Source organism: Salminus brasiliensis, chromosome 13 (genome assembly GCF_030463535.1).
Source record: "Salminus brasiliensis chromosome 13, fSalBra1.hap2, whole genome shotgun sequence".
Lineage (NCBI taxonomy): Eukaryota > Metazoa > Chordata > Actinopteri > Characiformes > Bryconidae > Salminus > Salminus brasiliensis.
The window spans coordinates 4,026,059-4,039,651 of NC_132890.1; the positions used below are offsets into that span (position 1 = coordinate 4,026,059).

At 44.1% G+C, this 13,593-nt stretch overlaps 1 protein-coding gene across 4 annotated transcripts in view; it reads right to left on the reverse strand.

Moving 5' to 3' along the window:
* frmd4a (FERM domain containing 4A) overlaps window positions 1-13,593 on the reverse strand; it is a 173,535-nt gene that overhangs the window by 110,248 nt on the left and 49,694 nt on the right. Inside the window, exon 1 of one of the 4 annotated variants that reach the window (XM_072695802.1) lies at window positions 1,210-1,259. The exons of the other annotated variants lie outside the window; for them this stretch is intronic. Coding sequence (XP_072551903.1) covers window positions 1,210-1,227 — 18 coding nt within the window. The 5' untranslated portion in view covers window positions 1,228-1,259. Of the gene's footprint in view, window positions 1-1,209; window positions 1,260-13,593 lie in introns of those variants that run through there. 4 annotated transcript variants of the gene reach the window in all.

A 13,593-nucleotide genomic window follows, 5' to 3' on the forward strand; every position in this document is an offset into this window, starting at 1 on the left:
CATCACAGTCATGACCTCAAATATCGACCATATCAGGTGAATATGGTGGTGTTGATACTGGAGAGCAGCTCATCACCTCCAGACTCTGCTAGCTCTGGGAATTCAGGCTGCTACAGGCACCCGAACTCGTGACTGCGACCAGTGTCCGCAGAAACTAAAGCCCAGAGAGCAAATGGAATATCGGAGCAGGCTAAAAGCTAACATTAGCCCAAGCTAGCTTTTAGCATCACCTCTTCTCCACATCATCTCACCCTCGAAAACAAACTGGACTCGCTCAGATGAACCAAACTAGAGCTAAACTCACACCAGAAGTGAAAGCACCGGATTATTTTTTTGCAATCAAATTTGCAAAAATTCCAAACACATCCGTGTTGGATGCTGACAGAATACACAAACACCCAATGCTGCAGAACTAAATGCTGATTTTTCTGTGAATGTAACCATATGCCATGTGGACAAAAGTATTTGGACACTTGTTCATTGCTTCATCGTTCCTTTGCAAATCAAGAGTATTAAAAATAGTGTATCCTGCTTTTGTTGGAGTAACTGTCTCTACTGTCCAGGGAAGAGGCTTTCTCCTAGATTTTGGAGGAGCACTGCTGTGAAGATTTGATTGCATTCAGCAACAAGAGTGCTAGTGAGCTCTTTTGGGATGTTGGATGATGATCACCACCCCACCTCATCGGCTTATTTTTTTTACTGGTAAGACTCGAGAAAGATTAACCTGGGGGAAACGAGGAGGGGAAAAAGGCTAAAAGCTAATGGCTACAATCTCTTTAGCCGGCTAACATACATATGCTGTAATATGTGGGTTCTGGGAGCCGCCGTAGTGCAGTAAACCAGCCTTTCCGAGGCAAAATAACAGGGTGGTAAATAGGTTTATTGCCCCTAAGCAAAGTCAAATTCTTACTGTTTACACACGGAAACCAGCCTTAAATACTCAATTCTTGAATTTTCAACTAAAGCATGTATGCATACATTTGTATCTCTCTCTCTCTCTGTGTGTGTGTTTGTGTGTGTGTGTGTGTGTGTGTGTGTGTGTGTGTGTGTGTTAGCCTATGGTGAGTTACTCAGGTAAGAAGATTTAATGAAGCAGTAACCTCAACATCATCGAGAAAAACCTTCTTAAAGCCTAAAGAACAGAACAACCTTCCCAAATTAGATTTAAGGTGGACAGATGGAGCAGAAAGAAAGATAGATCTGACTTACAAACACATCCATGAGCATGTGCTCCAGTGTAGCCTCCAGCTCGTCCAGTCGACCTGCCAGAGTCATGATGTCACATGTAGCCCAATGCTATCCCTCAGAGAACACTACACACACCTTAATTAATGTGGAAGAACCACTGAGTTCACAGCACCCAACCACAACCTTCAATCCCAGAGCCTAGTTCTGAAACCTGTGCATACTGAAGGCCAAGCTCAGGTCCAGCTCCAGCGATGCAGAGCTTGTGGAGACGGGAAAATGAATAATCTTCTGGTTGTCTGTCCAAATGTCCAAATGTCCAAAATTCCCAGTTGACTGTGGGAAATCTTTCTCTACAGGCTACAGGAATCTGGTCTTCTTGCAGCACTAGAACATCCTCTTCTCCAGAGTCCAGACGTGGACAGAAAGAGTCCCTTTGTCAGTGAGTCTCAGTAGTCAGTCCAGCTTCAGTCCAACCGTGTGTGAGATGGTAATTGCTTCAGAGGGTGACCAGCCCTCTGTGTGTGAGCGTGTGAGCGTGTCCACTTCAGTTATGCCCAGCTATCCTCTGCTTTAATCCTCATCCGTGTCCACACACCCCTCACTTCCACTCCCCACCTCACTCACCTTGTTCTCTCCTGGGCTACACCCATGCTTCCATTCTTTTGCATGTAAACACACACACACACACACACATTCTAAAGCAGGGCGTCTCGGGGACAGGAAGAACAGAGTGATCCCCAGCTCATACACACATAACTTTATTAATGGGGATGCCTATCTGATTATGTGTGTGTGTGTGTGTGTGTGTGTGTGTGTCTCTTCCTGGGGCCTGCACAGCCACAGTGGAGCCCTTTGTGTGTTTGAGGCCGCGAGGCTTCAGAGCAGCCGTTAGTGTGTCTGTGGTCTAATGTCCGTCCCGTTCACACAGGCCCGATCTTCAATGCTGCTTTGTGTGAGCCGTTTCTGCACGGAACGTCTCTGTGATGGTCCCCCTGCAAAACAAGGCAACGTGCCGTCCCTCTGCCGTTACGTAAGAGGGGAGAGGGAGGGGAAGGGGGATGTTTTTGTTGTTGTCCCGTCCGGTATGCAGGAGACTAGGCAGGGCTGTGTTAAGTGCTGTGGTTACGGCCGCTCTTACTGAGGGATTTTTTTTGACTGGACTTGTGGTAAGGTCTGTATATGCAAGTACAGTACAGTATATGGACAAAAGTATTGGGACATCTGTTCATTCACACATTGCTTTTGTTAGAGTGACTGGCTCTACTGTCCAGGCAAGGCTTTTTACTAGATTTTGGAGCATTGCATCACCACCCCACCTCATCCCCATCTCAACAACAGCCCCACCACCCTCATTCCAGAGAACACAGTTCCACTGCAGGTTTGGTGCCTTGCCTAATGACACCTCAGCCATTTGCTCAGCAGTTTTAAGAGGTTACATTTCAATGGAAGTCTTGGAGCATTTCTATTGGCCCTTTCATGATGAAATTCTGAAACGATGTAAGAAAACTGCCAGAATCAGAAAGTGGAGATTCTAGTAGGAAATTACATGACGACGATATTAATTTGTAAATATCTGCCATTTTTTATTACTTTATAAGCTGCCATAATCTTCATACATGAAGGGATGTTCAGTCAGTAAGTGTTTCCTTAAGTTACCAACACTATAAATCGGGATGGGGCTTCAATCACATGATACGAAATCTTAAAATACCTAAAACACCTGTCTGAATAGAAGGAGAGACACACAGAGAGTGTTAGACTAGACAACCCAGCATACACAGATCTGATTTATGGCAATCAATTATTTGTTAAACAATATACACACATTATTGATATATATATATATCTATATATCTATATATATATATATATATATATATATATATATATATATATATATATATATATATATATATTTTGTCACATATATGGTAATTTATTTGAAGTGTGCCATTTTCACATGGGACAAAAAATGTAGCCATATATTAACATATACAAATGTATAATATATGGACAAAAGTATTGGGACACTTGCTGAAATCAAGGGAATTAAAAAGAGTTTCTCCTGGTAGAGCAGTTATTACACTATATGTCCAAATATTTGTGGACACTCTTCTAATAATGCATTCAGCTATTTTAAGTTGCATCTATTGCTGACACAGAAGTGCAAACACACACACATAGCTTGTCTAGTCAGTCAGTAAGTGGGTCACTAAGTTACAGAGACTATAAATCGGGATGGGGCTTCAATCACATGGTACCAAATCTTAAATTACATTAGCATACTCACTCTTCAACAAGTAAAACAATTGTCTGAATAGAAGGAGACAGAGAGAGAGAGAGAGAGAGAGAGAGAAAGAGAGAGAGAGAGCAGTGGTAATGCTGGGCTATGGCTGAGTAATGCTTTGACGCCAGTCTTTCTCCATCTGCTGGCATTCATTAGTGTATCTCAGAGCTGAGGAATGATCATAAACCCAAACACACAGGCCTCATCCTGTGAGCGCATCTGCATCCACACCTGCTTGTGTGTGTGTGTGTGTGTGTGTGTGTGTGTGTGTGTGTGTGTGTGTGTGTGTTCACGCTAAAAACTCTGAGCAAAGTTGATCTGGTTCCTGTGGAAACCACATGTTAATTTAGCGAGAAAATATCAACCGCGTACGCATTCATATTTCATGCTCCCAAAACACCACTATGCATAATGTAAAAAACACACTGTCCTCGCTGTTTTCCAGGGAGTCTTTAAAGATGCAGAACCTCTCCAACTTCCTCTCTCTGGGATGTGTGAACATTGCGCAACTTCAGATTTCCAAACACATCCGTGTTGGATGCTCACGGAATACACAAACACCCAAAGCTGCAGATCTAAATGCTGATGTTCCTGTGAATGTAACCATATGCTATGTGGACAAAAGTATTTGGACACCTGCTCATTGCTTCATCGTTCCTTCGTAAGTCAAGAGTATTAAAAGTAACCAAGGAAGAGGCTTTCTACTAGATTTTGGAGCAGCATTGCTGGGAGGACTTGATTGCATTCAGCAACAAGAGTGCTAGTGAGCTCTTTTGGGATGTTGGATGATGATCACCACCCCACCTCATCATCCGCAACTGCCCACCTCATCCGAAAGGTATTGGATAGAGCAGCATCACCATCATTGCAGAGCACACAGTTCTTCCACTGCTCCACAGCTCCTCAATGCTGGGGGGCTTAAAACCCTTCTAGCCCACGCCTGGCATTAGGCAGCATGGTGCCAATGAGTTCATCTAGGTTCATCTGCTCCAGAGAGTCAAATTCTATTCCTTTGGCAGATACTTCCCGGGACTAGACAAGCTATGTGTGTGTTTGTGTGCATTGGTGCGACTTAAAGGAGCTGATTGAATGCATTCAGTAAAAGGGGTGTCCACAAACTTCTGGACATATAGTGTATATTAAATATCAAGAGTTTGATCGACTGGGGACTACACAGCAAGATAAATGCTAACACACTGTGAAAACACAGTCTGTGTAACTGTGCTACAACCCTGTTAGCATCACATCTGTTAGTAAACCAACCCATATGGTAGGCCGCCCACTCACGCAATCATGTACGCACATACACACACACACACACACCTTTAACTCCTACCTGGCTAAATGCCCTGCAGGCCAGTCCTTTAATGAGGGTCATTATAAGCATTAGCACAAGGATTACCTCTGTAGCTGTGTCTCCTTTACAGACGGAGGCAAAGCAGTTTGTGTGTGGGTGTGTGTTTGTGGGTGCAGAAGAGTGTGAGACTAGACAACCCACCATACACAGATCTGATTTATGATTGATATGATTTATTTATTATGAACTAATTATTTGTTAAACAATATACACACATTATTGCTATATATTATGTAACATATATGGTAATTTATTTGAAGTGAGCAATTTTCACATATGACAAACATTTTAGCCATATATCAACATATACCAATGTATTCTATATGGACAAAAATATTGGGACACCTACCAAAATCAAGGGAATTAAAAAGAGTTTCTCCTGGTAGAGCAGTTATTACACTATATGTCCAAATATTTGTGAACACCCTTCTAATAATGCATTCAGCTACTTAAAATTGTATCTATTGCTGACACAGAAATGCAAACACACACACATAGCTTGTCTAGTTCCTGTAGAGAAGCACTGCCAATCGAATTGAAAAAAACAACAACATGAACCTATTGGCACCATGCTGCCTGCTAATGCCAGGTGTGCGCTAGTGGGGTATAAAGCCCCCCAGCATGAGCATGAGCATGAGCTGTGGAGCAGTGGAAGAACTGTGTTCTCTGGAATGATGGGTGATGCTCCATCCAATACTTTTGGGATGAGCTGGGAGTGGTGGAGAGGTGGAGTGGTTATCACCTAACTTCCCAAGCTCACTAAATTTAGCTCTTGTCGCTGAATTCAATCAAATCCTCACAGCAATGCTTCTCCATCTAGTAGAAAGCCTTCTTTTCAGTGGAGACAGATAGGTTTGGTCTTTTTAATACCCTCGATTTCTGAAGAAATAATTTTTGTCTCATCTTGTCAGCATTCGTCAGCACTCAGACCTTTCAGATCAGTATGAGCTTTTAACAGGAGCTTGGAAAAGAAAACAGGTCCAGGCCTGAAGCTCCTGATTCTGTCAGTCTTAAACCCAACACAAGCACTGAGCACATTCCCATAGTGAGCAGCTCCACATTTCCACATCTCTTGAGAGTATGACTCTAAAACTTTCTCTAAACATCCTCTTTCCTTAAACATGAACATCCTGGCCAGAGGAGCTAAAGTCCATGTCTGAACAGCTTCACCGTCACACGCACAGTCTGCTCTTAGAGTGGGGACTTCTAAGTAGGGCTTTATGACCATCTAATGAAGCTCCTGCTCACTTTTGAATGTTTCAGGTTTTTCTGTTTACATAGACATCCAGTCAGCCTTGGGGACAGTGGTGGCTTTGCAGGCAGTGGTGGCTTAAAGGTTAGAGCTCCGGGCTATAGATGACAGGGTTGTGGGTTCGATACCTGGGCTTGTGCTATTTGGAGAAAATAAGTGTGCAGAATTTCAGGAGAAGAACACCTTTCCAACTGTTAAGCACAGGGTGGATGGATCATGCTTTGGGCTTGTGCTGCAGCCAGTGGCTCGGGGGACAGTTCCTTCTAGCAAATTCTGGAGGCAAACATTAAACATCTCACCACCAAAAAAACTGACTAGGGTCACCCAAGGTTTTTCATGCCTCTCTATATTCCAGAATAATGAGACTTGAAGTCATCCTGACATATGCTTCACACCAATACACACACACACACACACACACTCTCTCACACATTTAGAAATAACAGAGAAAGTAAAGCCAGGCCGAGTTCTTACTGACAACTCAACTTAGTCCCCTGACCCAAAGCCTCTTTAAGCTAATCCAATGTACTGGAGTCACTCTCTGCTTTGTGTGAGTGTGTGTGTGTGTGTGTGTGTTTATGTGTGTGTGTGTGTGTGTGTAAAACACAAGGGCCAATCAAAAATCATTAGTCAGCTGTGGGATTTGTGAGAGGAGTAAGCCGGCGTGGGAGTGAATGGCTAGGCTTTCATGTACGTCACAGTAAACAGTAAAACAGAGGGCCTTTAGGGTTTACGGCCTACAGTGCCTCACTGTGTACAGAGTTACGTATACACCCCAGATCTGGTCCAAGCAGTTTAACAGCAAGTGAAAGTTATGGTTTTCATATCGGACAGGGTTTTTTTTTTATCAGCAATACTGAGGCTAGAACTGAGAACACAGTAGATGGAGACAAAGGCAGCAGGTGCGAGACAGAATGGGGCTAAACAAATAATGTAAAGAGACAGGGCTTGGGGGACGTTCTGGACTTGCCCATTTGGAGACAAAGGCATTGATTAGTTCAAATGGGGCTTCCTTCCCTCTATAGTTCAAGTGGATTAGTTGAAGTGGAGTTTCCTTCCTTGGTCTGAGTAAATGGATTTGTTGATAGGTATGAAGCCTCACAGCGTTGCACTGTGGAGCACCAGTATTGTTGTCCATATAGTGTAGCTACTGGTATGCTGCAAAAATCCTCCCCCCTAGACAAATTAAACATGCACTTAAAGGGCCAATACCACCAATCGTTGCATAAACACAGTCATCTATTTGCTGCTCTACCAAAGCTAATGCAAGTCATACAGTGGTGGTGAATAAACCAGACATCTTATAAGTTATATGCTTCTAAATGCTTGGTGAAGCAAAGCCATCCACACTGTTTGGTTTGGTGAGAAATGGCTCACTTAGATTTCTGTACAGTGGTGGCGATGGGACCCAGGGGTTGCAATCTCTACACTGCAAACATGCCTTACAGGCATTAGGCATGGTGCCACTAGGTTCATCTGCTCCAGAGAGTCCTATTGTATTGGCAATACTTCTCTACAGGGACCAGACAAGCTGAGTGCATGTGTGCATTTGCATATCTGTGTCAGCAATTAGTTTCAATGATGGAGTTGCATCCAATACTTTTGGGATTTGTGTTAAGGAGTTGGGGAGTTGAGGATGATGAGGTGGGGCGATGATCATCATCACAAATGCTCTTGGCCCTGAATGCAATCAAATCCTCACAGCAATGCTCCTCCAAAAGAAATCTAGTAGAGAGCCTTCTTCCCTGGATAGTAGAGACAGTTACTCCAACAAAAGCAGAAGAAACTCTTTTAAAACCCTTGATTTTGAAAGAAACAATGGAAGTGTCCCAATACTTTTGTCAGTATATAGTGTGCATTCAGTTAACCCTCAGGCTGTTACCCAAAATCCCAGAATGTCGCTCTCACTCGTTAACTTGCTGTGCTCAAACCACAACATTTGAATATTCTGAAAGTTGTTCATAAGTGTGTGTGTGTGTGTGTGTGTGTGTGTGTGCTGATTCTGAGAGCATTAAAAGGCGATTAGGCTTGAGAAGCATCAGAATAACGATGCAGAAATGCATCTGTCCTTCTGCTGAGTCATTCTGCGCACGGATGAGCTCTTTCTAGGACACAGTGTCTGTCTGTGTGTGTATGTGTGTGTGTGTGTGTGTGTGTGTGTGTGTGTGTGTGTTTCATAAAAAAACTCTGTATGTGTTGGTGTCTGCATAAAGGTGACCTTCCACTGCAGTAAGTGCAGAAACATCATCACATCACTCTCCCCCTCCTGAGAAAAAATCCCTCTCTGTCTCCACCCATCTTTCTATCTTTTATTTTTATACACACCAATCAGCCATAACATTAGTACCACTGACAAGTGAAGTGAAAAACATTGATCATCTTCATCTACAGTGGCACCTGTCAAGGGGGTTGGATCTACATAAGAGGCAGTAAGTAAACAGTCAGTTCCTGCTGGTCATCTCAAAAACACCAGGAAGGACAACCAGTAAACTGCTGTCAGGGTCATGGGAAGCTAAGGCTCACTGATGCTCATGGAGACCCCACCTCACAACTTCCAGGACATAAAAGACTGATAAGCTGATAAGGTTGGTCTGACACCTGCAGAATCTGAATTTCTGAAGTCAGAGAGTGTAATTCCCTTTTACTCCACTGCTGTAGATACAAATCACGCTTTGAGCGCCCCCTCATGGACAGCTGTAGGCCAGCTGAGAGCTCCAGAAGCAGCATCTGAAGGTAAAGAAGCATGTGGACTGAGGCGGTAGAGTAAGAATACAGGAGTTTACACTGATATGACTCGGGATACGCAGCGTTACGCAGACGTTCTGGAGAAAAGTTCTCCTCCTGCAGCTCCTGCAAAGTTCCACAGTGGAATATCAAGCTGATGAAGCTGCTAATTTAGGGTAAAATCGCTACGTAACGTAGCTTTAACAGAGAGAAGATTCTTTACAAAGACCTCAATTCACTTTTCTAAGCATCACTGAAGGGGAGGAAACCGGCATGGACCCAAACCAGCAGGATCTCATGAACTAGCAGTGTTCAGCAAAGGCCTGAACACACACCAAGGGTCCCGTCAATGCTGCGGCCATTGCAGCACACTGTTATTCCTCTCCTCTGTAGGTCACATCAGCTCTGCCTGCTGCTCTGTAGCTCCAGGCCTTCACTAACATCACGTGTCCTGCTCTGTTAATCAGGAAATCTGCATATTAATCATGCTAATCAAGTGATAATGTCTTAAATGAGCGACAACCCACATGTATACAAATACATCTACGCACCATACCCCGCTGAGCCCTCCAAGGCTCTTTCAATGATGAACAACATTTAGAGTAAAGGCTTACACTCTGTGGGCAAAATTATTGGGACACCTGCTCATCCAGTGCTTCTCCTAAAACTCAAGGGTATTAAAAAAATGGTCCTGCTTTTGTTGGAGTAACTGTCTCTGGGAAGAAGGAAGAAGAAGACTTTCTAATAGATTTCGGAGCAGCATTGCTATGAGGATTTGATTGCATTCAGTGACAAGAGTGTTAGTTAGGTCAGGATGTTGGATGATAATCACCACCACCCCACCTCTTCATCCTCAACTCATGCCCAACTCCCTAACTCCAAATCCCAAAAGTACTGGATGGAGCTCCTCCACCATCATTGAGCACAGTCCTTCCACTGCTCTGCAGCTCAATGCTGGGGGGCTTTATACCCCTCTAGCCCATGTCTGGCATTGGCAGGCAGCATGGAGCCAATAGGTTCATGCTGTTTATCCGCTCCAGTGAGTCCTATTCTATTGGCAGTACTTCTCTACAGGGACTATATTAATACATACACTATATGTCCAAATGTTTGAGGTGTCCACAAACATTTGGACATATAGTGTATGTATTAATGTTCATTATCAAAGCGGTTAGTTTGACAAGCCAGAAAGCCCCATTCTTTAATCATTTTAAGCCTATAATACTCAAGATCACTGACTCGCATATGTGTACTTATCCACCTGAATCCTGACTCACATTCAGACTGTTCACCGTGCCCCAAATACAGAGAGAGAGAGTGAGAGCGAGAGAGGGGGAGATACTAGGCCTATGTGTGCAATTCCCTTACTCTCATAAAGAGGCACTACAGCGAGTCACGACTCAGCATTTTCTGCCCTACTAAACTTAGCCCACTTTACGCTGTTGAAAGAATGCCACTATATTTCAGCAAGATTCAGCATCTCTCTCGCACTCTCGCGCTCTCTCAAGGGCTGCCTCTGCAGGGTAGGTGAATGTTTCATGAACGCACTGCATATTTCATCTGGTTGGATCTTTGGAGAGTGCAGGAGCATGGGATAGGCCTATGCCAGCGAATTACAGCCAGCAGACGAGGATCAACTCACGGACGACATCATCATTAAGACTGCAGACCTTGACAGACGTGCGAGAGCGAAAAGGAGAAGTAGGAAAGTTTGTGAGTGAAAAGTGAAGGCGGAGGTGCACTCTTGCACTTCCACTTTTACTCACGGATTCTGAATCGGTATTGCTTCAAGGAAACACTGTGTGTTCTCTATCGCTTTCAACCCCCTAGGCTATCTGTTACGTATTAACACACATACACACCCACACACACCGCACACAAGGAATTTTTGAGGGATTTGAATACATGTCTGTTTAAGTTCACAAATTCCCCCAAATCCCAAATGTAAGGCAGTCAGCCAAAGCATACTGTCTAAAATGTGGCTCTTTAGGACAGAAATTATGAGGCTAATGCAATTAATTAAGGAGCCTATAGCTACCCTAGCATCATCACACATTTGCCCCAGACTACGCTGAGCTCTGGCTTATGTAGTTTTTGAAATGTAGGGTGTAGTATGTAGTCATCCAGATCAACCAATTATCACGCATTGGCCTTGAGACTCACAGACTTTACTCTAATGTCACGCCACACTTTCCAGTTCTCACACATATGGAAATCTGGTATATTGTCAGCCCCTCGGTATTGCGCCCTCCCCCGGGGCGATTCCGAGCCACTGCCCACAGGCCCAAATAAGGACTTCCCCCTCATTTGTGTTCATGTGTTTGGTTTATTGTATCGATTCATGTTTGTTTGGTTCATGTGTTTCACCTGGGACTGGGGGTCCTTAAAGAGCCTCAACTCCATGGTTCAAGGCCGAGGATTGTATCATTTGGGACCTTTAGGGCTGCTCGAGAGGTTCCCCATACGACTAGAGCTGTGTTACGGTCAGCTTTAGCTCGGTATCCATGTTCAGGAGCAGGCCACCCTGCTAACCACGTTATCAGCGAGGCTCGCTCGATCACTGTCAGGATTCACAGGCTACCCACACCCCAGCACGGCGACCCGCGCTCGCAGCAGCAGCACGCTGCCGTTTCAGGTTGGGTCGGCCTTGCCGTTTTGTCTAGCTGCTGGTTCCACAGCTCTCCTTGTCTATGTATTGATCACTGCTCTAGTGCCCGCTCAGCTCCCAGCTCCTCCCAGTCCCAGATCTGTTATGTTACCCTCTTGCTTAGATCTCCATCTCTGCGAGTGTTCATCCCTTCACATCTGGCCTAGCATGCAATGACATATATGCCCAAATATGCATATCAATTATATTTTCTGCCATTTTCTTCTGTTCATGGATATAACTCGAATATGACTGTTGTTCGTTATATTTGGTCAAATGTTTATGATGAATGGACCAATAGAAATGCTCCTAAATGACTATAAAGAACGCAGCAGTGCGGGTTTCTCAGTTCAGCCTTGTTCAGCTCCTCCTCTGCTGCTGCGTTCTCTCTTCACTGGCTTCCTCTAGCTGCTGCCCAGGTCATCAGATTCAAACCCCTGACACTGGCCTACAAAGCCAAGAATGGACCAGCCAGCCCCTCCGTACTTGATGGCAGTGGTCAGAAGCTAGAGCCCTTCCAGCTTCAAGTACGTCTCGACTCGACCCGCCATCCTTTAAGATCCATGGAAGACAAGCGTCCAGACTTTTTTCTGTCCTGCACCGAAGTGGTGGAACAGAGAAATTGGGATGAAATCTAGCCCAAGACTAAGCTTCATCCATACTTAGGAAACTCTCATAGTGATCGAACCACTGAGTAACACCAGTAATAATTACATTACCTCATCTAAAACTAATCCTGTTACTGTAAAACTAATCCCGTCCCAACAGTGCTAACGACACAAACACTGAAACTCATTTACATTCACTGCATCCAGAGCGACTTACAATTGAATCCTAGTCTTCCACAGGCAAGCCACTACTCTACAACCACCAGCCACAACAAGTGCACTGTAATATTGGAGGGAAGGCCCCTAATAAACCCACCTAATCTAAGTAGATTCTCTTTTTCTTAAGGGGTTTCACGGTCTATACTGGTATAGTGATAAATAAGTCTTTGTAAATAGTCAAAAAAGGTTTTAATTATTTATATTTAACAGAACAGATTATATGAAAAGTCTAGACTGGGTTTAAACAGGCCCCTGATACCATATAAGCTCACTTGTGTTCCAAATAAACACACTTAATGTTTATTACAGGATAATGACTTGCTGAATGCAATCAAATCCTCACAGCAATGCTCCAGCTCCAGTAGAAATCTATCTAGTAGAAAGTCTTCTTCCCTGGACAGTAGAGACAGTTACTCCAACAATAGCAGGAGAGGCTCTTTTTAATACCCTTGATTTCAGAAGAAACAATGAACAAGCATGTGTCCCAATACTTTTGTCCACATTTTGTAGTGTATGATACATCATATTTTCTTTGTTATATATTGTTAAATATTGTATATGTGTTACACACTCATGTTTGTACACTATATGGACAAAAGTATTTGGACACCTACACAATACCATAGGCATTATTAAGGACTTGCCCCCCCTTTACAGCTCTAACAGCTTCCACTCTTCTGGGGAGGCTTTTTACAAGGTTTCAGAGTGTGTCTGTGAGAAGTGTTGCCCATCTGTGACAAATGAATGTTGGAGATGAGGGAATTTGCGTGCATTCTAAGAAAAGTCATGCATTCTGAAATCTATATATTGCCATATGTGAGATTCCCGTAGGGGTAAGGAGGCCAAATCTAACTGAAGCCTGAGCTTCAGGAGTTTGAGTCACTCCACTGCTGATCTCAGCCATTCCTACATCTCCCGGGACTTCATGTACAGCCCCCCGAAACGTAACAGAGGACAAATACGGCAGCAGCGCGAGAGCCTCACACCAAAATCTGTCTGCTTTGCATATGTCAGTGTTAATATATGACCCGCTGTCTCCTGGAGTCAGAGGAAGAGCGCTGAAAGATGTGATGTCAGCGCTTCGGAGGACACCATGGGGTGCAGAGACGCTACTGGAGACCGTCTGATGTGGCCAACATCTCCGTATCCTCCCTATTCCACCCTCCCACTAGAGCATGTGTGAGTGTGTCATCCTTCCTTCAACTCTTCCATCTAAGCAACAACTGGAATCACATAAACCAATTTCATGCATGAGGCAACCCGAGGAGCTACTCCAGCATACATAATCACCTCGCGGACCATCACATCCAC